Source organism: Hirundo rustica, chromosome 15, assembly GCF_015227805.2.
Source record: "Hirundo rustica isolate bHirRus1 chromosome 15, bHirRus1.pri.v3, whole genome shotgun sequence".
NCBI classification, from domain to species: Eukaryota; Metazoa; Chordata; class Aves; order Passeriformes; family Hirundinidae; genus Hirundo; species Hirundo rustica.
In genome coordinates, this window is record NC_053464.1 from 14,098,615 (window position 1) to 14,121,815 (window position 23,201).

The window sequence follows — 23,201 nt, forward strand, 5'->3', positions numbered from 1 at the left end:
CTAATCATGTGCCCTTAAAAGAAAAATTTAGAGATTATCTAATTCATCCTGGAAGCACCACTCCACAAATGCCAGCATTTGGGAATTGGAGTGAACCTGCTCCCAGTATCCTGAGATATTTACTGGTCACTAACACAGTCCAAAATTTTGGGCATGGACCGTAGTTTTCTCCACAATGTCTTTCTCTCAGTTACTGCCTCTGAAACCATCACTTTCAAACAAAGGGATATGATATTGGTGCAGTGCTGAAAGACGTGGAGAACCTTCAGTCAAACCCAGTGGTCCACTCACACAATCTTTGGTTTGATTTAATGTAAACCACCTAAGGGTTTCATAAAACCTTTCACCCAAAGGTTTCAAATATTATTTGAAAGAACATTCACCAGGCTGATTTCACAGAGAACTATAACTAAGCAGAAACAGAAGTAGTAGAAGTTCTTGCATGAACAACAACCTGTACCCTTTCTATCAGTCTTCCCTCTGATTAATAAATCCCTCCCTTTGTGCCAGGCTGGTTCTCAATTGCAGATTGTCACAGTGCAGGAGAGTGGGAATGCCTTCTAATCCTACCTTAAGCCAAATACCCAAACCTTTGGGAGGCCACATGGCAACATTAACAAGCAGTGGGGAGCTTGATCTCAATCAGGCACTCACCAAGCCCTGCAAGCTGTGAAGAAAGTGAAGATGGAGGTGCTGAGTTTCCGACCATTGGGCTCACCACAGCTGGAGAGCCAGGACCCAAATCTATTAAATTATCTTCTGTCACCTCATTCAGTACCTGTCAGGAGACAAGAAACACAGAAGTTACACATGCCAGAAATTTCTTCTTGCAGTACAACATTAAACATCACAATTTTCCACATCAGGTATAAACTGTTTTCAGAAACAAAACTTTGTTGTGACTGAAGTGTCAATACAGAGTCTTTGCTGAAGTTTGCATCACACGGCAGAAGTGGTAAAGCAAAGTAAACAGAGGAAATGGTTCTGAATGCAGAATAGAAAATATAATAGAAATACAGATTTATCACAAACTCAGACCTTAAAACACTATAAAACAACTACAAAAGAGTTTTCATTTAAAGAATAATTAGAACTCTTCAGCTTGGAAAGGGGCTGCTTAAATGGGAGATGAGAGTGATTCCTAAAATTATGAATGGCATGAAGAAAATGAACCTGAACAGTGGTATTGTAAGACACAGTGAAGAAAAATTAGGTGAAGCAAACGAAAATCATTAAGTGACTAGATCAAATGTAAGCAAAATATTTGTTATATATAAATGCAAAATAAATATGTAAAAATGTATAGTGAAACTGCGGAACTTATTGCTTAAGGACACTGTGAGCTCCTAAAGTCCACACGGACTCAAAAGCAATCAAAAAAGTTAATAAAGGAATGAAAATCCATCAAGGATTGTAAACACAGAGATGTTTTAGTGTGAAGTGACCTCCTGAGCTAAAAGTTGTCTTTTGGGCTTTCTTACGTCTCCTGGCATCCACCATTAGCCAGTACAGGCAGGACACAGGGCTGGGCAGGTAAAAGGTAAAAAATCCATGGAGTGAGGTACTTACTCCATTGCTGGCGTTCTGTGTTGAGCGTCCCGATCTGTATCGTTCAAATCTGTTTAGGAAAAAGAAAAAAACAAACCAAAAACCAACATGGATTATCAAAACCACCAATAAATAATAAAAAATATGAGTTTATAACTAAGCCATGACATGCTTGCCACTGAACTTAGTTTTCCCTGGCTCCAAAGGGAAGCCTGAAAGCTTTAACTCCAAGCCAGGACAAAGGGAGGATTGCGGAGAAGTTGCACTCTTGGCAAAGATGGATTTTCTGGACTAATCTGATCTTACAGCACGAACATGCCTGAAAAATACTGCAGGGTTTGTCTTTTGGTTCGGGGGCAGTTTTAATCACTAAGTGCTTTGTGACAGACTGTTGTGTGAGCCAAGGGACAGGAGGAACTGCAGCAAGATTGATGCTCACAGCTCAACAAGCCAAGCACCACAGCTCATGTCACTCCCACTTACCAGCTCCCTCTTGCTGCAATAACGTAAATGAGGAGCCATATGTGTGTGGCACAGCCCAACCCGAGCACACGTGGCACGAGGGACAATGAACAGCAGATTCACTGCTAAAAACACCCTGAGTCGACTCAAAGATGGTAACACAGGTTGGTACTTTCCAACAAGCAAAAGTAATGATGCTGGATAAAACCTTCATACCTCTAAGGAGAAGAAGTCTAGTTAGTCCTCACCCATGGCAGGGGGGTGGATTAGATCAGTTTTGAGGTCCCTTCCAATCCAAACCATTCTGTGATTCTGTGAACTCAAACCAGCAGGGAGACTACCTGCTCCCATGGCCTGTCTGAGGCCAGTCTGATCGCCTTCCTTACCATGGAAAAGCACCATGATTTCTTGGAGATTTGAATTTTTCAAAGGAGTTCCAGGAGCAGTCTCTCTTTCCAGCAAAAAGCCCAAATATTCATATAATCCTCCGGGTTTTCTCCCAGATGGACAAAAGACAACAGGGAATGTCAAGCGAACGAAAATGTTTTCTTAATGTAACAGAGGAAAATGCAGACTTAAAAGGCAGAAAAACCCAAATTCAGACCCAAATTTCAATTTTAGGAAGCTGTGGGTGTTTGCTATTACTGGGAATCCAACTCCCTTTGCTGGAAAACTAAGACACCTCCCACCTCATTTCTCACCAAAAGGCTTCTGTTAATTTACATCCCAAGGCTTCACAGCAAAGGCCAGAGCTCCTGCTTGAGTCACTGACAGAGCTTGGTCCCTGTGCTAGAAATCAGCATGATGGATGTGGAGCTTTTGGAATAGCAGAGGAGGAACTGGAATTTATTGAATGCTCAGACCAGTGCAGCTATTCCACCACAAATGGCTTGCTAACATCACTCAGCTCCCCTTTCATGAATAATGACTACAAACACATCAGCCACAGTCAGCAAAGTCGCAGGTGGGGGGAAATAGAAAAAATATTAAGGGTGACCAGACTAAACCTCAGTGATAGCTATACTCTGCCACTTGTAGAATCCTGCTTGTGCATGAAACACACACCATTTCACACAAAAAGCCAGCGTTCCTTTCAAAGTTTGCCCCATCTCCTCTGAACGAGGAAATCAAAGGCAAAATCGAGGGCACCGAGTCGTCTTTGCAGCCTTTGCCGTGACAGCACAAATTCACAGATCTGGAGTCTAATTTATTTTTAAAGGCTCGAGAAACAAAGCCCTGTGCTAAGAGCAAGGAACAAAGGGTACTCTTTAGTGCCTTGCTCCCCAGGCCTGTCATTAAGGGGAAGATTAAACTTTCCCAAGACTGCAGCATCACGTGTCGCCTCCTGCAGCAGATGTGCCTGACAGCGCCTTTGTCTGACGTGTGCAAAGTCCTGTGCCCCAAGTCCTCTCCCTGGGGATGATTCCCCAGCTCTTCAAAACATTAGCTCTGCACAAGACAGGCTTTTTTTTCTGTCTCAAGATTTTAAGAGTTACTTAAAAACAAACTCTTTGCCTGCGCAACGATCCCGCCCACCTCAGGCAGCTCCCCTTGCGCCAGCACTGGGACTGGAAAGCTCAGAGATGAGAGGGCAGAGAGAGCTCAAAGGAGCCTCCCTAAGCCAGGAAACAGCAGAGAGATTTGTGCAGAGCCCAGGCTAGCAGGGGAACTAGTGATTGTGGCTGTGCTATTTTCGGTCCCAAGTCCCTACACCTGTACTGCCCTGCACAACAGGGACTTGCAGACTCGAGCCTCTGCATTCAGAGCGTTTTCCCAAGGTTGCTTTGCATTTCATGGATATGCCCCACAAAAATACAACGTATAGTACAAAAGAAAAAATAATCACAGTATAAAAAGAATCAACTGAAACAGGAATGTTACCATAAAAGGCCATAAAACACTGTGTAAATGGTTCCTGTGGTTTGGTTTTCTGTGTCATGTTAGACCCTTGGCCCAGAAGGCCCAGTTTCACCAACTGACCTATTTATTCTTAAGTGAAAACCCTGAATGAATGTAAATGGCTGCTGGGAGAGCTGCCCCACCTTTCATATCGGAGGAAGACGTTATTTAAATCATCATTCACGTGCAGCAGCTCCTCTGTGACTTCTTCATTGGACACTCGTGAGATAAGCTCCACAATTCTCTGCTGCATGGCTCTGCAGGTTCGGTTCAGTTCCTAGGAGGAATGCATTGTGCACACACAGTCTGATAAGCAACAAGCAATAAGTAGATTTAGTTGAGCTCTGTTCACAGCCAAACATATCCCCCAGCTGAGAAACACTAAGACAAGTTTATCTTTGCATGATTAAATGTCACCCAAAAGCACATCTAATCAAACGCCCTTCAAGAGATGATGGCACAAAACCTTGAGAGCCTATTCACAATTCAACTTCCTGATTCTTCTTTAACTCTGAGCACTTCAGAAAATAAATATCACTATTTCAGTCATCTGTTTTAAGAATAAAACATGTTAATACAACAGCTCCCCAGAAAAGAGCTTTCAAGGAAAAGTCAATCTGCTCTTTTTGGCGGTATCATCCTTAAAAATGAAATTATGTGGATGGTGGAACATGTGGGGAAAAAGGGCTCATCAGGGCTACCACAAGTACTAAGTGTGTGCTAGGATGAGAAGTGTTGGTGACACAGAACTTACCAACTACAGAGAACACGATGAGGGTAAAGACAAACCAAGGAGCAGGATCGTGAAAAGGTGAGTGTTCCTCAGACCCTGCAGCACTGAGACACACAGAAATGTCCCCTTCCACTGAGCAAGTGCACAGACAAGAGACTGCACAAAGGGAGTTTCAAAAGAACACTTTAAGGAATGCAGAGTGAGGGCATTTATTTTAGAAGTCTCACATCAAGAAATTTAGATTTCAGTTTGCCTAGACGAGGAGTTCTTATGCTTCCAGGACATCTCTTCCATCACCAATTACTTAGCAGAATTCTGTAGTCCTGGAAGACCTCAAGACCAAAGGTCAAACTGGTCTGCTCAGGAGAACTGCAAGAAGAAATGTGACATATGGCAGGGTGCCTCTGATCAGGCCAACGGTTTTACTTCAACAAGCACTGACATTCCAGCTAAAGCATGTCCCTCTGTCATCTTCCACTCCTCCCAGCTCCGCTTCACAGCAAAAATTCAGCACTAAACAAGGATGACTTGTTGGTACACAACCTTCAGGATGAAAGCAAAAATGTGTTTGTTTTCCTTGCATGGTCTGACATCCTAAGCTCTGGATAAATTTCACCTAGTGCAATCCAGCTGCCTTAACAGCTTGAGGAATGTGTTCTCCAATGTCGGTTTTGATCCCATCACTTTCGAAGCAGATTGTGACATTTCAGAGGTTTGTTTGCTGCCTTTCCGAGAGGGCTGACAGTACCTATCTATTCTGCTCAGAGCTGGCTCTCTCGCAGGCTGTTTACATTTGATTGTTGGAGAAAATGTCAGGAATTATTTAAGGAGGAGGGCTATATAAACCTCAAAGCAAAGAGTCCTTGCATGCAGCACCCAGCTCACAGCTCTCAAAAGACTAACCATCCTTTGTGATCAAAAATGGGCTCTCCCCAGCTCTGTGATTCAGATTTAGGCTGCATCAGTCACAGAAAGGAACCAGCTGGAATAAAGAAACGTTGCTGTCACTCCATTTTATGATCAAGTTCTTTTCACCTTTAAGCTGTGCTCTAAGGTTACACTGTCAAGATGCTGGTGGTTGTTTCTCGGTGTAAGCAAACTGCTCGATTTCGGCCTGTCATGGTTTCCTGGAAGCTGCTTTTGTTTTGAGCACTTCGACCCAAATGGGCAGTGACTGAAAGGCTCTTTATTGCAAAGCCTCTCCTCAGCTGCCATGATGGCTCTGAGACAAACAGACAATGCCACTGCATGCGGGAGACCAGTTTTTGGATGGATTTCAAACTCTGATGTATCACAGAGAGCAATTCCCTGCCTTCCTCCGAACGGATTGCTGTGGGAGCCCATCCTCCCCGCTGGAGGATCAGAACAGAAGGCTGTTTCTGAAGCTGTGGAAAGGCAAATCCCTCGTTGAGGGCAGCAGCTGGAATGTCAGATCACAATGCTCCTCATCTGTGGGACACCGTGACTTTCCTCAGCCAAAAAGCCACCCCACGACTGCTGGCCTTGGGAAATAGGTGTGAAGCCTGAGACATGAGCTGGATATATACTGTTTCCCCTCTTGAGATGCACAGTGCTGCACTGGATTGAGATTTTCCAGCAAAGAACCCTCTCCTGATTACCCAGTGTAGCCCTCTGGACACCACAGAACTTCACCTGAGCACCTGCCTTAAGACACCACACCTTCAGGAAAACACTTCTGGAAATCTTCTGGAAAGACAGTTAATTCATAGACAAGATTTCAAGTGGCAGAGAATCCACAGACCCTTAGCATTATTTAGTCCAGATGGAAATATGGAGTGTTTTTTCCTGCATGGTGACTGGGAATGTTTTGACACTGTACAAGTGGTGATGGGGGATGTAAAAGAAGCAGGAATGCTCAGGGCTTAGAGAACCTGTGACTCTAAAGCTGCTTAGTGGTAAAGGAGACCTGATATTCAACATTGGGAAAAACATCTAGCTACACAAAGAGGAAAGCACTGGAACAAGTTTCAAGGGAAGTCAGGAAATCCTTATCACTGGAAGCTTTAACAAATGAAGAAAATCAAGTGATGGTACTTGCCAGGGTCAGGCACAGCTCACATCCATTATAAATCCCGGCATGGGCTGTGAAGTGAGCTACAACAAAACACACCCCACAGAGAAAAGAATCGTACTTTCTAGGAAACTTACCTGGAGTAACTCAAGGTCTGAGGAATCCTCTTGTCCAGGTACCATTTCTGTCAGCATTTCAGACATCACTTTTGTATTCCCACGAACAATATCCAGCTCACTGCGCAGCCGGGCAATCTAAATTGGGGTAACAAGACAGCAAAACACTGCATAATCTTTTGGTTTAAGCAGTTCATTTTCAAGAACTGACTTTGAGATATCTCTGGTTCTGTCTGACTTGATATCTCAGGCTCCAGACATTCTAGCAGGAAAAAACCAAAGAAGATAAACAGTTTACCCAGGAGAAAAGGAACGGAAAAAGAAAAGAATTATCATCACAAACCCAGATGTGCTGTGTCTGCGTGGAAGGGAAGCAATTGCAAACAGCACCTAAAGCCAGACCTTGGCAGTGGTGCCTCACTCCAGTGTGGGGAAAGATATTTTAAGTAGGATCTTTGGCTCTGAAGTTATAATTTTGCAGGGAGAAAAGAAAATCGTGTATTTAGGGCATTTGCAAGGGCTTGTCTTCCTGCATCTGCAAGACATTCTGTGCCTTGAAAGGAGAGGGGCTGATGGGAGTAACTGCTAAAATACTGCTGAGCGGGCTGGACCAGCAGATTGTGCTGCCATTACCAGGCCACAGAGACACATCCAAAGCTCAGATTTTACAGTATAACAGGGAGAAAGATTACTAAGCAGAGCCATACCTAGGAGACAAAGTCCGAAGAGTTAAAATGAAAGTTCCTCCATAAATTAATTTCTAATTTGATTTGCTCAAAGGGTCTCACTTGAAAGAATCAACATGCCAATACCTGTTCAGAATTAGCAGTGATGGGACCAGTGACATTCAAGGCTGGGGCCTGAGGAGCAGAATACGCCGTTGGAGAGGACGAAGAGTAAGAACTGGTGCTCATCCTTTGCTGAGACTGGGAATTGTGCATATTTGCTGCAGGATCAACTTCAGGAACGCTCTGCCACATCAGAAAGACAGGAGTTCAAAAGCTGAGCTGGGATAGCACTTGCTTTGTCAGCAACCTCAGGCCAAACAGGCTCAAATATAGAACATAATTGCACCTTGTGGGAAAGGTCAGTGCAGCTACTAGAAAAGACTGGCAGCTCCAAAAATCTTCCATGTCCATATCTTTTAATCCAACCCACAAGCATTTAAGTCCATTTACTTTTATAAGAAAAGAGAGAAGCAAAATAAAAACAAGAGCCAAAGAGAAATAATTATAAATGATTTTAAACTAGGAATTAAGTTGCAGGCTTCCAAAAAATGATGTGATACATAGATACTGAATTTAATTAACCTTGAAACAAGAATTGTAATCTCTCAGTCCTTGATCACTTGCATTTGCCACTTCAAAGATTCATTACTTCAGTTTTCAGAGTGAATAATCAGAACTCCTGTGATCATTAAGTTACTTCTAAGCAGCAGTTCTGTCAGCTTTCCAGACCTAACTTTCCAGAGGTGTAAGGTTCCCACATTACTGTGGGATCAGAGAAATCCAGACTCTGTACACCCCTAATAGACAGGCAGACCTTGGCCCAGGGTTATCACCAATAGAAGCAACCCCACTTTTGAGCAAAAGAAGTAAATCTCAATCATAAATCCTGCTGGGCTCTCTTTGAACAAATTAGCTGCATTTGTTTGGTGGTTTTGTGGTACAAGATTAAATATTACACACTCTTTCCCTCTTCTCAGATTGATGATTGACTCAAGGGAGGAGGTAGCTTATCAGTCTGTATTATGCCTCTCTTACATGCCCTTTCACTATTAAAATGTCTTTCCAGGAGTGAGAAAATAAGCCAAATTCAGAGAAATGGGAAGGGAAAACCGAGTAGTCATCCAACTGCTTAGATATCCTAGGAAAACATTCCCAGAATTGCAAAGCTGCATCTTACCCTCTGTGGTGTGTGAATTGGAGACAGAGCATCAAGATCTGCCATAGGGAACTCGATGCCTTTCCTCTTGAGTTCTTCATAAATATGCACTACTCCAGTTAAATCGGGGCTACTTCGGAAGGCATCAGCCCAAGCCTGGAAAACACAAGGGATTATCCACAAACTTTCCAAATGAAGCTCCAGCCCCACCCTGACCTCAGACACCGACTGTAAAAGCTTTCATGGATTTCAGCTTCAAAGGAAAGCTGGAATCATCAGACCTGGTCTAAAAGGTCCTGCAAATATTAAGACAGTCACTTACACGTTTTATTCAGATGTAAAATAGTCAGGAACCCAGTGCAAAGTAGCTGTGGGCAGCCCCTGACATCATCAAAATTTGTGAACATACATGAAAGTCTCTTCCTATCCCCTCTCCTCAGCAGTGATTGATGCTGATCTTTTCTGGCAGTTTGTACAGCAAAAGAGCCACCAGAAAAGGTCTGTGTGAAAAATTCAACAGATCTAACCAAAATCGACAAAGTAAGATCACCTTAAGTAATCTCCATTCGCTTTGTGAAACTTCCTCACTTGTGGCCAAAGGAAAAACACAGCCATCCAGTTGTCTTCAGTGTTTTATTTGGACCAGACTTAAGTTTAAAAAAAAGGTCCTTTCTGAGGTTCTTGTCTTGTGAAACAGAGAGTCCCCCGAGCAGAACTAACGACGCCTGGGTTCTGACAGAGCATATCCAACACTCAGACACCCCAGTGTGGCACAAAGGACGAGCTTAAAAGAGAGAAATTCCCACAGCCAGAACATTCACAATATCTCTCCTGCATGAATTCTCTGGTGTCTAAAGAGACTTCAATTCACATTTGAGCTCTTCCTTCAGTGGGAGTACTAAGTGCTTCTCTTGGCTAGCCAGCCTCCTGCACTTAGGAAGCTGCTGGGAGCACAGTATGCTGAAAGCCTCAACCCCTTTCACTTGTGTTGGAAATTAGCCAAATATTAAAAATGTAGAGGAAGGAAAAACTGAAATATTATGACTCAATTAAAAAAAAAAAAAAAAGAAGCATTCCACAAACCCCCACACGTGTGGAGCAGAGTATCAGTGTGCTGGATCCAGAACTACTGCGAGACGCGTGTGTGGGCTCTGAACTTAATTCATTTACTCATCACTTTTACACTAGTTCTTTGACTATTTTTACTTTAAAAGCTCTTTGGACCATTCTTTGTATTTGAGAGGACAGAAATCCAAGATAGCAAAGTAAGATAAGAAATAATATTAACTTTTAGTTTGCTTTCCTATCCTGGTCAATTCTAAGAGTTGAGCATTTCCTAATTCTAAGAAAGAGCATTTCCTACCATCCGTGGCCAGGAGACAATCCATTAGCAGGTGCAAGCGGACAATCCTAGGTTTTCTTCTCAGCTTTGTCAAGAGTAAATTAACTGCATCAACTGTACTGATGCAGTGCAAGTCCAAACAGCCCTGCTTGAGCCAGAGAAAACAGCTCTGACAGCACACAGATGTTTTTTCCTTGGAACTGACCTTCCAAAACATCCCCAGTCTGATGAAGACTTTGACTGCACAAGTAACTCCACTTTTGCCATTTCACTGGCTTTTCAATTTACATCAGAAGCCATCTGAATGATGCTTCTACATAATGGTGTTCACCACTTCAACTCTATTTGCAAGCAAAAGTGAAAAGTGTTAGGCAAGGGATGTTCTATTTAATAATCGTCACTCAAAAGAAACTGAAGAGGCAAAAATATGCTGCATTCTGCCCCTGGTTTTAATGAAGCTTGTTTGTCCAGGAGGATGTACTAATGCATCCCCTCTTCCATTGGCTTCCCATGGATTTTGCAAAATTATCTCATTTATGCTGCACTCCACCTTTTAAAAATATTCTCTCTTCTGCAATTCTCTTCCCCGGAGAAAGGAGACACTTTCATTTGTATTCTCCTTCACCTGAGCTGGGAGCATTGCCTACATTAGTGTGTCTCAGAGGTCACAAGCAGGACAGGCACTATTGTCCTAAGTGCTGTCTACACACATTGTAAGACAATCCCTGCCCCAGACAGCTTACAATCCAACTAGGCAGCTGCAATATTAGCTCTGCTTTATGGATAAGGAGCTACACTAGAGCTTAGGAGACCTGCCCATTGTCCAAACACACGTAGGACAGAGGGGAGAATGAATTCAGAGCTTCTAAGGCTTTGGGCCTTCAGGATAAATCCCACTTGGATCCTCAGTGTGCCCAAACAGGTCACTTAAACACCACTGTAAATCCAGCCCCTAAATCTGGGACCATCCCAGGGTTTGGACACCGGGTGACAGGCGAGCTCTTACCAGGGGCAAGTAATATTCTTACAAGGAATATTTCCAAGGCCACCTAGCAAGGTGAAGAAGGAAGGATAAGCAATATGTAACATATGCTAATTCATGTACACTGGGAAATAGGTTGAGAAAGTGAGACACAAGATGCTCAACGTCTCAAAACAAGTCTCTAGATAAGAAATTGATGGCAGCTTTATCTACCCTTGTTATGGAAAGGCCCATGAATACCACAGCTGTGTGGGTGAAGATGCTGTTTGTACAGCTCTCTTCCATGCTTCCAAGTCTGGGCTCTCATTCCTGCTCTTATTAATTCCCCGATATCAAATTGGATATAGAAAGGGATAAAGACAATGTTGGCAGGGCAGAGCTGAGATCATCCCTCTGGGACAGGGTTAACTCCAACCCCAGGGATCACAGCCTAAGCTGAGTGAAGCTGTCATGGGATATTTTGGGAGTGCGTGTCCATAGGACACCTGGGATGAGTGACTGCAATCACTCTTCCAAACTTGTCAGGCAATCTGGAAAACAAAGTCCCCTACCACCTCCAGCTAAAGAGACATGAACAGAACCCACCCATAGGCAACCTTCATAATTTTTAGGCTTTTCATATCAAAAGGCATTTAGTACCCAGAGTGAGGCTTTTAGCTCTACTGCATTAAGTCTCCTCAGATAAAGCTCTGTTTAATACACTGAGGCGATGACTGTGGCTTTCTGATTATTGTTACAAGCACTCCCATCTTAGCTGCATTCACCACTGGGAATCCATTTAAACCCAGAGCCCAGCAAAACCAACATTCCCTAAAACAACATGGAAACACACCCAGTTTGAATTTATGAGATAGTTTTTAACCTCATCTCCTGGTCACTGCTTGCATCCGCTCTCCCACCAAAGCAGACTGAGGGCTCAGTCAGATGCACAAGAATTGCTTTTAATAATTTCATTACTTTTATGCTATTATTTTTAAAAACCTATAAAATCATATACCAGAAATAAAGGGACCCCCACAGACCCCGACACAATGCCCACTAATTCCACCACCCTACCTATTTCCTGTTCAAAAATCACTTATTTACATTGTCATGCTCTAAGGATGCCCTCTCCCTGCATCCAAAATAAGAAATAAAGCAGTAGAAATCCAAGTGCATGCTTTGCCATAAAAATCAGAAGTGTATCTGGCAAATGATGCTGCGCATTTGTAAATACCTCCCCACAAGGAACACTGCAGCAGGTTTATATCATTTTAAATACGCAGTGTCTTTTAGTCTCTGGTGTACGCAGTAGCCTGTGGAAGCTTAGTGATAAAGCTTCCTATAATTGTCAGATTTCCTCCAGGCAGGCACCAATGTCTCCTCATGTGTGGCTAATGGTTTGTGGAATTAACACGGCTGTTTATTGTTGTGCTGCACAGAAGGAGAAGTGGCAGACAGGCCCATGTCTGAACTTCCCACTGCAGGCAAGGATCTGACAGCGCGCTTTTACTGCACAATAACCAGAGAAAAGACACCAAAATCATTTTAATTCCTATATGGTCATTTACTTTTCTATAACCACCTCTGAAAGGAATGCAGAATGATTTCAAATGGAGGGAAACAGCTCCATTTTCCAGTCAGGGAAACAGACACAGAGAGGCAAGTGTTCTGCAGCTGACACCAAAAGCACAATCCTCTGAAATCTCCTGGCCTCAGATGACAAACCATTCGCTGTCACGTCTCCAGCTTTCTAGATATGACTGTTAAATTGCAAAAGCATCCATTTACCTTTTATTAAATCCAATTTTCAAGTGGTACCTTTCTAACTAGAATCCAGACAGCTCTCCCTGGATAAAATATCTATGTGTGTACACGTCTGCTTGTTCACACCGATCTGGAGATGTTGTTTGAGTTTATATATAAAAAACTCGCCACATTTTTAACGATGACAGCGTGTTTAGTGACGCGTAGCATCGAAGCAGACAGCCCTCATTTCAGGCAGCAACATATGGAGGCAGAGACAAGCTGTGTACCTGGATCAGTGCTAGGACTTTATCCTGTACTATGGTGGGGGGGTTGTTCTTGGGGGAGATGATTTTCACCAGAACGCCATCGATGAAGTCGCGGTTTGCCACCAAGACATGGAAGCGATGGCCACAGTTCTTCACACAGGTCTCCAACACCTACACACACAAAAAAACCCAACATTCATTGTTGGAGGAAAGCTTGAACACACAGACAGCACCTGATCTTTTAATTTGTTTTAGGTTTTTCAATGGGAGGATGAGAAGATAGAGGGAGGATTATACTTGTGTTCTTACTACTTCTCTTCTTCCCCAGTTTTGCCAAAAAACTTCTCCTCTACACACACATTCAGCTGTACCTCACCCACTGTTAACATACTGGGCATTTTGGTGATCCACCTTTCCTGTTTTCAAGGTAAAGAAATAGAAAGTTTCTTCATCTTCAAAGCAGAACTTTCCAGCCGGTGCAGCTGAACAGCCAAGTACACGGCAGCACATCAGGAGCAGGTAAGACAGAGGACATCCTGTCACAGTGAGATATTACCGTGCTGTGCCACTCCACCATTTTCTATGTGCCTGGAACACAGCTGGACCTAGTTGCTCCGAGCAATAAGCCATGTTTTAGAGTTGGGAATTCAGGTGAATGATCTTCACTCATTCAAAACACTCCCCTGTGAATGCTCTGACAGGTTACACTTTGACACATTTTCCCCCTGCAACCTAGCTGGAGGCACCTTCCACTTGCCATTCAACTGCCACGGAAGAACAGCTGTTGATTTCTCTCTGAAGAACATGATTAGCATGGAGATAAATCCAACGCGTCACTTCTCCTTACAGCCATGCCTAATAACCACTGCGACTCTGCACCGAGGACTCTGTAATTACTCTCCTCCTTCAGCTACTTTCATCAGCCATGATGACACGGGCTCATTCCTGATGGATTTTGCTCTTTCCTGCACAATGGATAATCTCATGGTTTGGACTTTGGTAATCTGTCAAAATGACAATCCAGGATGGGAAATGGCAAGAAGACAGAAAGTATGGCTACGCCTCGTCAGGGAGATGCAACGAGAGCTCTGTGAAAGAATCACAGAGATCACCTCCCCACAGCAGGAGAACTGGATCTAGTTACTGCCAGAGCCAGCCCAGCACCCCACTCAGGAGGGCTGCGCTACCCAGGAAACCTCCAGCGAAAGCCATCAGCAGGAAAGGTCACTGCTGAATTATCCCACACCTTAGCAGTGCTGCCTAAATGCACAGAATATAATTTACACTTTATTGAGTGAAATTAGATCAGCATAAATTAATGCGTTGTCTCCTACGGAGATTCATTCACAAGGGAAATTGTGCATCAGCTACTTATGAAGCTGAAAATATGGCAAGTCCATCATCCTCACTTGCAGATATGCCCACAGCTGCTGCCTTGGAGTGGAAGAATGGTTGGACACAGGGAAATGAGAGTAGAAAGGAAAACCTCTAAGAGTAACAGACCCATTTGAGTCACATTAGCTTTCCTCAGTCAGTACTTGGGATGAATAAGAGCCACAAAAAGAAGCAGAAATCAATTGAGTCAGAAGACTGCTATGCAAAGCTTCCAGCAGCTCTCCCCAAGGAAGTGAGGAGGCAATTGGAGAAAAGAAAAGGGCAGAGCAGTGGCTGTTAAAGGAAATAGTGCGCACATTGAAGAGAGTGCCAGGAAGAGGAAAATGACAAAAGGGTTCTGCCCTTTGAGGCATTCCAGCCTGCCCCCACTCACCGTCAGTGCCAGCATGACCTCTCTGTAATTTTTGTTTCCATTCAGCCTCTTCTTCAGCGCTCGAATGGCATCCTTGGGCCTGAAGGAGAAACACAGCATTTTAACAGACAGCTCAGACAGGCTTTTCACATCCCATAAGCTGTGGGAAAATGAATCCTTGGCCTGTTCCAGCTGGACATAAGCATGTGGGTTAACTTCAGATCAGCTGAGTACAACCAAACCAGGGTCATGGAGAAATATGTGAGGAGACAAGGCATCACAGAAAGCAAGACTGGAGGAATGCCCTGTCTCCAAAAATCGAGGCTGTTGATTAGGCAGGGAAGACTGACAGCCACTCTGACAAGCCCAGGGAATAAGAGCAGCGATCAGTTCTCCTGCAGAACACAAGCAGCAAAGCTTTCTGCTCCTGAAGGAGGTGTGTCAGAAAAGCTGAAATTAAAGGCATTGCAAAGAGATCCACCTGCTGAAAAACAAAGGTGGCACTCTCTCCAAGAAATTTTTCATGCCAGCCCTCCCAAGCAGAGAATGACCACAGTGAGTATTGCAGAATCATCTGGGTTGGAAAGGCCCATTTAGATGGAGTCCAACCACTAACTCAGCACTAAGCCCACCTCTATACTACATCCCAAAATGCCACATCCACATGTTTTTTGAATGCTTCCAGGAATGGTGGGTACACCACTTCCCTGGGCAGCCTGATCACCCTTTCAGTGAAGAATTTTTTCCTAATATGTCATCTAAATAAGTTGCTCTCCTGGCACAACTTGAGGCCATTTCCTCTTGTCCTGAATCCTACAGGTACTGCATCATACAGTATTTTCTGAGAGCAGGAGAGGTCTAAGGAGCAGGAAAACCAAGCAACTGATCTGCAAACTGCATTCAAACCATGAACCTGCCCCCAGCCTCGCTGCACCTCCTCACATGCTGAGTGCAGCTGGAGGAAGATTGTGTTCAGAAGCCTTTCAAAGTCTGCTGAAATAGCACATACCCTTCTTCTGTCTCATTGATAATGTCACAGATCTCCATGTTAAGAGTCCAGTCTTCACTCTGCAAAGAGCCATCTGTGGCCTTTTCTGTAAAGTAAAGAAAAATAAATATTTTTACCTCTTCCTGGATTAGGTCTACACCTCAATCCATCTTCAGTTACTCTGAGCTGAAACTATTCAGTAACAGACAGAAAAAAACAAATCCCTGCCGACAGTAAACAATGTCAATCCTTCCATCCTGGTTTTAGGGATCAGCATAGAGGTTTCCAGACAGAATCAATTATCCCTTCAGCCCACATAGGTGGGCTGTTCTTCAAAGACTCCTGAATTCCTGGGAGAGTAGGAAAATGTCAGCTAATTCCAATTTAAACTCTTCAGATTTGCTGGCAAGTTATGAGCTAGGAAAATATCCCTGCAAACCAACATGACCTCCTCCCTGTTTCAGCAGATAATACCTCCACATGAATTGAGGGAGGAAAGATAACAACCTGGAGACAGAATTCAAGGAATTTCAGCATGAAAAGACCCACCAGCACGTGAAAACATTTAGCACATAACAGTTCAGGTCATGATATCATGACATCTGTCCCATGCTACGTCCCTCTCCATGCTGGGGCTCTGTGCACACCTCCCAAATCTTCCCTCACTATTTTTGTGGCAGGTTAAGTCACTCTGGCATCACTCAATTCCCAGGGAAGGATGACCTATAGCACTGTGACAGTGGCAGATGCCAGCTGCTGGCATTTTGATTTATAGACATCTGCAAGAGTAGCATAACCATAACTTGTAGTAATCAGTTGACAAGAACTATTTCCTCCCTGGGATTTCCTCCTAAATCAATATAGTTCTGTCTAGCAGTGCCTGAACATCCCTGGAATTTTTCACACTCCTCACTTGCAGCATTCAAATCTTATCTGCTGCCCACAGTCAGGAATAATGTCAAGTTGAACATAAAGCTTCTCACTAAAAAGATCTAAAAAGGGGACCTTTGAGCAACGCATTCTCTAAATCAGTCTGGATTTTTCTACAGACCCCTGGCATCCAATGCTGGAAGGCAAAGAGGGTAAGCAAATCCACTTTTAAACACTTGAAAGCAGAAACAAAACCACAGGTAGCATCTTCTCCAGCTATCCTTCTGTCTACATCTAACCCCATTCTGTCCCCCAGAACAAGGCAGATTTTGTTTGGAAAGACCAGGCTCCAAGGCCTTCACACATCTCTTTTTGTTTATCAGCACTGGTTTTTTCCTATTAATATTTCCATCACTGTGACTGAGGATACAGATGCCCACAGGCCATAATTATGGGACATTATTTGGACAAAGACTGTGCCTGGGTAATTCAACTTCCAATGACTTGTCTACACCAAAATCGTGGTTAAAGCAGCTCCACCAAGGACAGCAATTACAGAAGTTTGAGACAAACCAGACAGCTACATAAAACCCCAGAAGAGAGAGCTGAACAGAAGGGAGAGGACACCATGGAAAAGGAGATTATGGAACAGGAAAACATTTGTTAGAGACCTCACTTCTCATTCTGAGAAGCAGCACTGCAAGGTACCCATGGAGGAGGGAATGGAGGCTGAAAATCTCCCAGCTGGATCTTTTTCAGCCATCACCACCTCGTGGTAAAGTTCACTTTGGTCAATAAAAATTCTTTATGCTTGAGAGAGGCACAGCTTCCACAATGTCCAATAAATACTGGACAGGTTACAGAGTATTTTTAATTTACTCCATTCACAGTGCAGGCAGAGCTGTTTAATGTTTTCTAGGATACAGGAATTTATCTTTGTGCAAAGCTACTTGTAAGAATCACTTCTATTACTTGCTTTTTCTTCTTATAGTTTACATATGGTTTTATTTCTATAGAATGTGATCTGTCTTCACTTCCATATAGTCCTTACTGCTTAGGAAAACATTTTATTTAACATTAGAAGAAACTCCTTAACATTCAGAGATATTAAAAAAAAAAAAAATCACTACATCTGATCTGCTAGAGAAGGCGATCCTCAGAGCAGCAAAGGATTTACAAGCCAAATGCTCCAAAATAAGAGATTATGCCTTAAATAGAGTATTCCTGAAGCTGGGCGCATGATTTGTTTCCTTAATCTTAAATTATATTAACGAATTTGTGTGTTCTTGACAGCACTTGGCATCAGGCAGCAACTTAGCAATGTTCAGACTCTCTGGTCTGCTATAATCACTTTTTATATATGATTTTGGAAAATGCTGATCCTGCACAAAGTTGTGCTGGCAGCCAATTCACTTGCTGGTCTTGTAAAATCCACGGAGTTAAGGTTTATTTTGACAAAATGTGGATATGGCAGCACTCCACAGGTAAAAACTGTGATATTTTGGAGACAGCAGAGTGAAGAGATGGTGCTGCAGCACTGTACAGAGGTTAGCACTGGAATGTTCACCTGTGGTCCCCGATAACCTCGGTCGTATTCCCTTTCTGAGATACTCCACGGAAAACAAAATCCCCTTCTCTCAAACAACTTGGTTACTACCTTTTTATTTTTGCATTTCTGCATACACAGCTGAGACTGTGTGGGTTTAAGACATAACAGTTGCCTTCTTGAGAATTAGTTCTTTTTCCCTCGGGTAATTTTTAATTCGAGTAAGAGTCAGAAGCTAATTTTAGTCTCTTCTTCAGCAACAGAGAGCACACGAACACTTGTCATCTAGAGCTGTGTGTCCTTTGTAGGGTGTGTGACCCAGATTTGCTGCTGCAGTGCTCTCTCAGCTATACAAAGGAGTTCAGTGGCTGCAGAGAAGCTTTGGGTGGGATTTGCCTGAAGAGCAGTATTGTGCTGTGACGAATTGAAAGCCTGCAGAGCTCTTCTAGAACCAAAACACAGCAGGTCGTAGTTCTGGATTTCTCGTGAAACAGCTCTGTCTGCACTCAGCTGTAAGAGAATCACTACCCAACACAGCCAAAACGCAGTTAATTAAAAATACTCAATAACCTGTCCAGTATTTCATGGATATTTTGGAAGGCTCCTCCTCAAATAACACCCAGATATGGTGGACAAGATTAAACAGATTTTGGAAACGATCACAGAACTATCACAAATCTTGCAAAAACCCAGAGTAATTAGTTCCTCGACCTCTTTCATGCTCATTAAAGGCATTGAAATGGCACCAGTTCATTCACACAGAGACTCTGGAATGTGACCAAAGGATTCCAGGGTGCAGTTGGAAATGTTAAGGGGGAAGGTGATGAGGAGGAGTCAGCCCTGAACTGAAGAGTTTATGGTAGAGTTTAATCGCATCACAGAAGGGCTGGCAGCTCCCAGCCTGGTGCCAAGGGCTCCTTGCACAGCTCCTGACTCGGGAGCAGCTCCGAGCGCTGGGATAATGCCGGGTTTGTGTCTCACACAGAGACACGATACCACCAGTGAGATTATCAGAAAGTCTCTCTCTGAAACAAGATGCTATCAGTTCCCACCACGTGTCCCAAATTAAAGCATAAATGTTCTGGGGGGGAAGAAAGACAATCTGGCACTCCACGCCTGACACACAGCAGACCTTGGGCACCACATATGCACACACAGCATCAGCTTATCTGCAGTCTGTGAGGAAAAGGAGAAAAAATTGTGCTATTTTTTTCATTCACACCTTCCCTCTGAGATCCGACTCCTGTGGCCGCGTTTCCACGCTCTGCCAAATGGCAATATCAGCATTTCCCTGCTCGCACTGAAATCCTGTATAATTTACAGCGCTCAGAGGGTTCAGCAGTGTAAAGTTCCCGGCACAAACAGTCTCGGTGCGCACACCCCCAGTCCAACCTCTGCCCAAACAACGTGCTCCGACCCGAGATATCACCACGAGGAAATCAGGTCAGAAATTCCCGTACAATCACCATGTAACAAACAGGTTGTGCAGGGCAGGGCAGGAATTAACTTCTAAATGCAGGAAGAAAACAGAGGAGCTTTTGTCATCCGTCCTGAAATCAGGTCAAAAGCGACCTCACAGAGAAACATCAACACTGATTGTCCTCAAGAAGCTCCTCACTGCTCTCTTCAATCCATACTACTGTTCCACGTGCATGTTTGAACAGCTGAGACTGGAATTCTGACTGCTGGAAGCACTGAGAGCAGCTATTCCAGCCTGAATGATGACAAGATGACAGGGTAAAAATCTCTCCAAAAGTCCATCTATAAGTACCAATAAGTTTTTATGATGCTGTAGAATGGTCTTGGGAGAAAAGGCAAAGAGAATGTTAAATGTGGCACTTGCTAGAAATACCATTAAATGGAAACAGCGCAACTGCTGTTTTCTGTTTGAATATCAGAATCTCATGAATGAACAGATCTTTGTGTTCAGAGAACTCACAGTTTTCTCTCTTGGGTCTTCCCCTGATGTTGCTTCAGAGACTCTCAATTCATACAACTGGGACAAATTACATACACAAAATCACCTTCTATTTATGCAAGAAACATGCACACCAGTGCATCATGTTAAAGAGATCCAAAACCAAGAAAGTTCCAAGTCCAAACTTCTCCCCTTCCCTCCAACAGTGTTTGGTGTTCAAATAGCACAAAACATCTTGGGGTTTGTGGTTGTTTTCTTTCTTCTTTCTTGCTTGCAAGTTCATAAGATTGCGGATCTTAGATCTTTGTCTTGTCTCTTAACAGTCCACCTGCCTACCAGCTGTGCCCCACCACTGAAATTAGTGAATCAAAGAGTCAGATATGTTATATTTCATTCTGTATAATAGGGATCAAAAGGAGCCACAGTATCAGCAGGTTTTTGCTTCCATCCTGCTGGTTCCCCTCCCTTCAATGCAGCGTTGCTCTCTCAGAAGCGAGGGGCATCAGCTGAGGGTAAAAGCAAAATGCTCTTACAGACTAGGCTTTCAGGAAAATAGCAAGAGTTTTGCAAGGAAATGCAAACCAGACCAGATTGCTCAAATGAAATGGACGATGACGCTTCTGAGCTGCAGCCTATAGAACTGCTTTACACTTTAAAGCACCATTGCATTTTGTGACTGCAGTTGTCTCTCTTGGATTCAATAACTCATCAATGACCCCAACAGCACCATCAATAAGATCTGGTGAAAGACCATACAGAGGACATGGAAACATATTTCAGCTGTCCAAGCAAAATGAAGATAAGACAAAAGAACCCCAGCACTCACAAAGCTGCTGAGTTCAAGGCATCTCACTTGGGAGACAGACACACTCCAATAACACACTTGGATAGTCCTGGACCCAACAGTCTATTCTTGTTTCTCTGTGTTTGCTTTTAAAAAGACAGTCACGGCCACTTAGACATTATGGTAACCAACAGGAGGATTGTTCCTTTTTATCAAAACGCTCCTATTAAAATATAAATGTGACTCATTCAAAATTCAAGATCAAAACTCAGCTCTGGAGTGACTTACTCATAAAACCCTGCCAGCTTCTTTGTTAGAGCGCGCAGCTCCAAGAGCATTTTTCAATTAGCCACCTCACTGCTCCAAGTCCTTTTTCTACATTCCTTATTTCACACTGTTCTGAAAATGCTGAGCTTCACACTTCCGAGGAAAAAGCCAGTCAGCTAGAACAAACGGGCTCAATCTGAACGGCAAAGCACTACAGAAAACGTGATTTGGGTCGGACTGCTGCAGCACCGGCCATCCACTTGTCATGACCACTGTGATTTTTCACTTGGTTTTTAGCTATGCTCACACTGAAACTCTTTGGGATAGAGTCATTTATCCTCCATCCATTGTTTTGCTAAAGTTTCTGGTGCTGAGTAAATGAATAGTTGGTAATGGCTGCAGAGTCTATGTTAAAATAAAATAACGAGACACTGTGGACATGCATACGTGCAATCCTAACGAGTATTTAGCTCGAGTGCTGTTGGAAGGCACAGCAGTAAACTGGGAACTGTCATTTTCTCCAATTAACTTTCAGGTTTTCTTCTTTTTGAAGGTGCCACCCAAATGCCAAACTTCCTCCAACCTGCTCTCCAGATCACACGTACTTGCAATCATGAATATATAGCACGTAATTACTGTGCCTTTTAAAGGACCTCATGGTACTCAGTCATGCTACAACACCCTCGTGATTTAGATATGCGGCAGAAAAAACATCACCCACCATCTCCCACAGATTCAGCCTCTCAGGTGCAGGAAACTCCAGGTGATTAACTGAGCATAGCTGCACTGCAGTTTCAGAAGCAGAGCAAGGTGAATGGATTAATACGTATTAAACAAATATTAACAGCTGTACAACAAAGAAAACTTTTCCTTTCATACTCAGATCAGAGCTTCACCTGAACAAAAACAAAACAGAAACAGAAAGCCTTATAATAGTATCAGAGAAGGCAAGGGAGCATATCAGCATGGCTCACTTAGTTTATCACGTCTCAAAGGTCTTGATACATTTGCAGGGTGTAAAACCAGCTGGACCTTCCCATCTGCAATTGTATTGCACAAAAAAGGCCTGGCAGGTGAACCTGGTCCAGGCAGCTTCTGTACTCAGATGTCTCTCATCTCAGGCATAAATGGTAGTTTAGTCACAGTCCTTAAAAGCATTTGGAAGCTGGATCCCAAGCAGAACGGTGTGTTTCTATACAATAAAGACTTTTGTTATGAATCTTCTCCCTGAAGTTCCCCCATCAGCAGAAATTGTTGCTGCTGACAGCAAACTCCACTGAATGACACGTGTATGCGAGTTGCTCTCTTCCAAAACAGATGGCAGAGAGACACTACTGCTTCTTTAAAACACAGTGAAATCCATCTGACTTCTCCACTCTACACAGCTTTAGAAACAAAGCACAGAAAAACACCTTCCTCCCATGCCCTGACACTCATCAGAGCTCACATGGTGACCCTTGTACTGTAAATAGCCGTCCTTCAGAGAGAGGTCAGCTCCCAGCTCATCAAGCCATTTGCATGATTCAGAGGCACTCTTCCCCAAAATTCTGCCTTCACTGCACGTTTCCTCATCTCTTCTAGCAGTGACCTTGGCTAGATTCCCACCTCGCTGCCAACCCACGATTTTCAGATGATGGTGCTACTTCACGATTGACAAGCAGGGACCTGCTCACGTCAGGAATCGATACGCCCAAGCCTTCAATCAGAAATGTCAAAGCCGTTTTAAAATCTGTGCCCCCTATTAATGGATTTGCATGGATTTGAATGGAGATGTTTGATTTACAGTAGGGGAGCAAGAAATCAATGATCTTTTATGACATGTCACACCTCGTGACAGCGTCCCCCCATCCTGTTGCGTCGGGGGGATGATGACTTGCCACTTCACAGACATCTGTGATTTATTAGGCAACACTTCCAGTAGTTTAATATCATCCTACTCTGAGTGTCCATCTTTCTTCTCTAGATGAGAGGCACGAAAGCATAAATTAAAATCTCCTGGGTGATGAAATGGTCTCCTTCAGATTTGCCTTTTCTAAATTTAACTGCGACTGCTGCGGCGTGTCTATATGATTCTGTGTGGGAGAATTTA

The 23,201-nt window shown here is 43.5% G+C and overlaps 1 protein-coding gene across 3 annotated transcripts in view; it reads right to left on the reverse strand.

The window, feature by feature from the left end:
- The window catches only part of TOM1L2 (target of myb1 like 2 membrane trafficking protein), a 56,477-nt gene that overhangs the window by 21,676 nt on the left and 11,600 nt on the right, over positions 1-23,201 (reverse strand). For all 3 annotated transcript variants that reach the window (XM_040079476.2, XM_040079475.1, XM_040079474.1), the window contains exons 2-10: positions 15,749-15,833; positions 14,761-14,839; positions 13,014-13,163; positions 8,696-8,830; positions 7,603-7,761; positions 6,812-6,928; positions 4,053-4,186; positions 1,570-1,618; positions 655-778 (exon numbers count right to left, since the gene is read on the reverse strand). In XM_040079476.2, the coding sequence (XP_039935410.1) occupies positions 655-778; positions 1,570-1,618; positions 4,053-4,186; positions 6,812-6,928; positions 7,603-7,761; positions 8,696-8,830; positions 13,014-13,163; positions 14,761-14,839; positions 15,749-15,833 (1,032 nt within the window). The remainder of the gene's footprint in view (positions 1-654; positions 779-1,569; positions 1,619-4,052; positions 4,187-6,811; positions 6,929-7,602; positions 7,762-8,695; positions 8,831-13,013; positions 13,164-14,760; positions 14,840-15,748; positions 15,834-23,201) is intronic.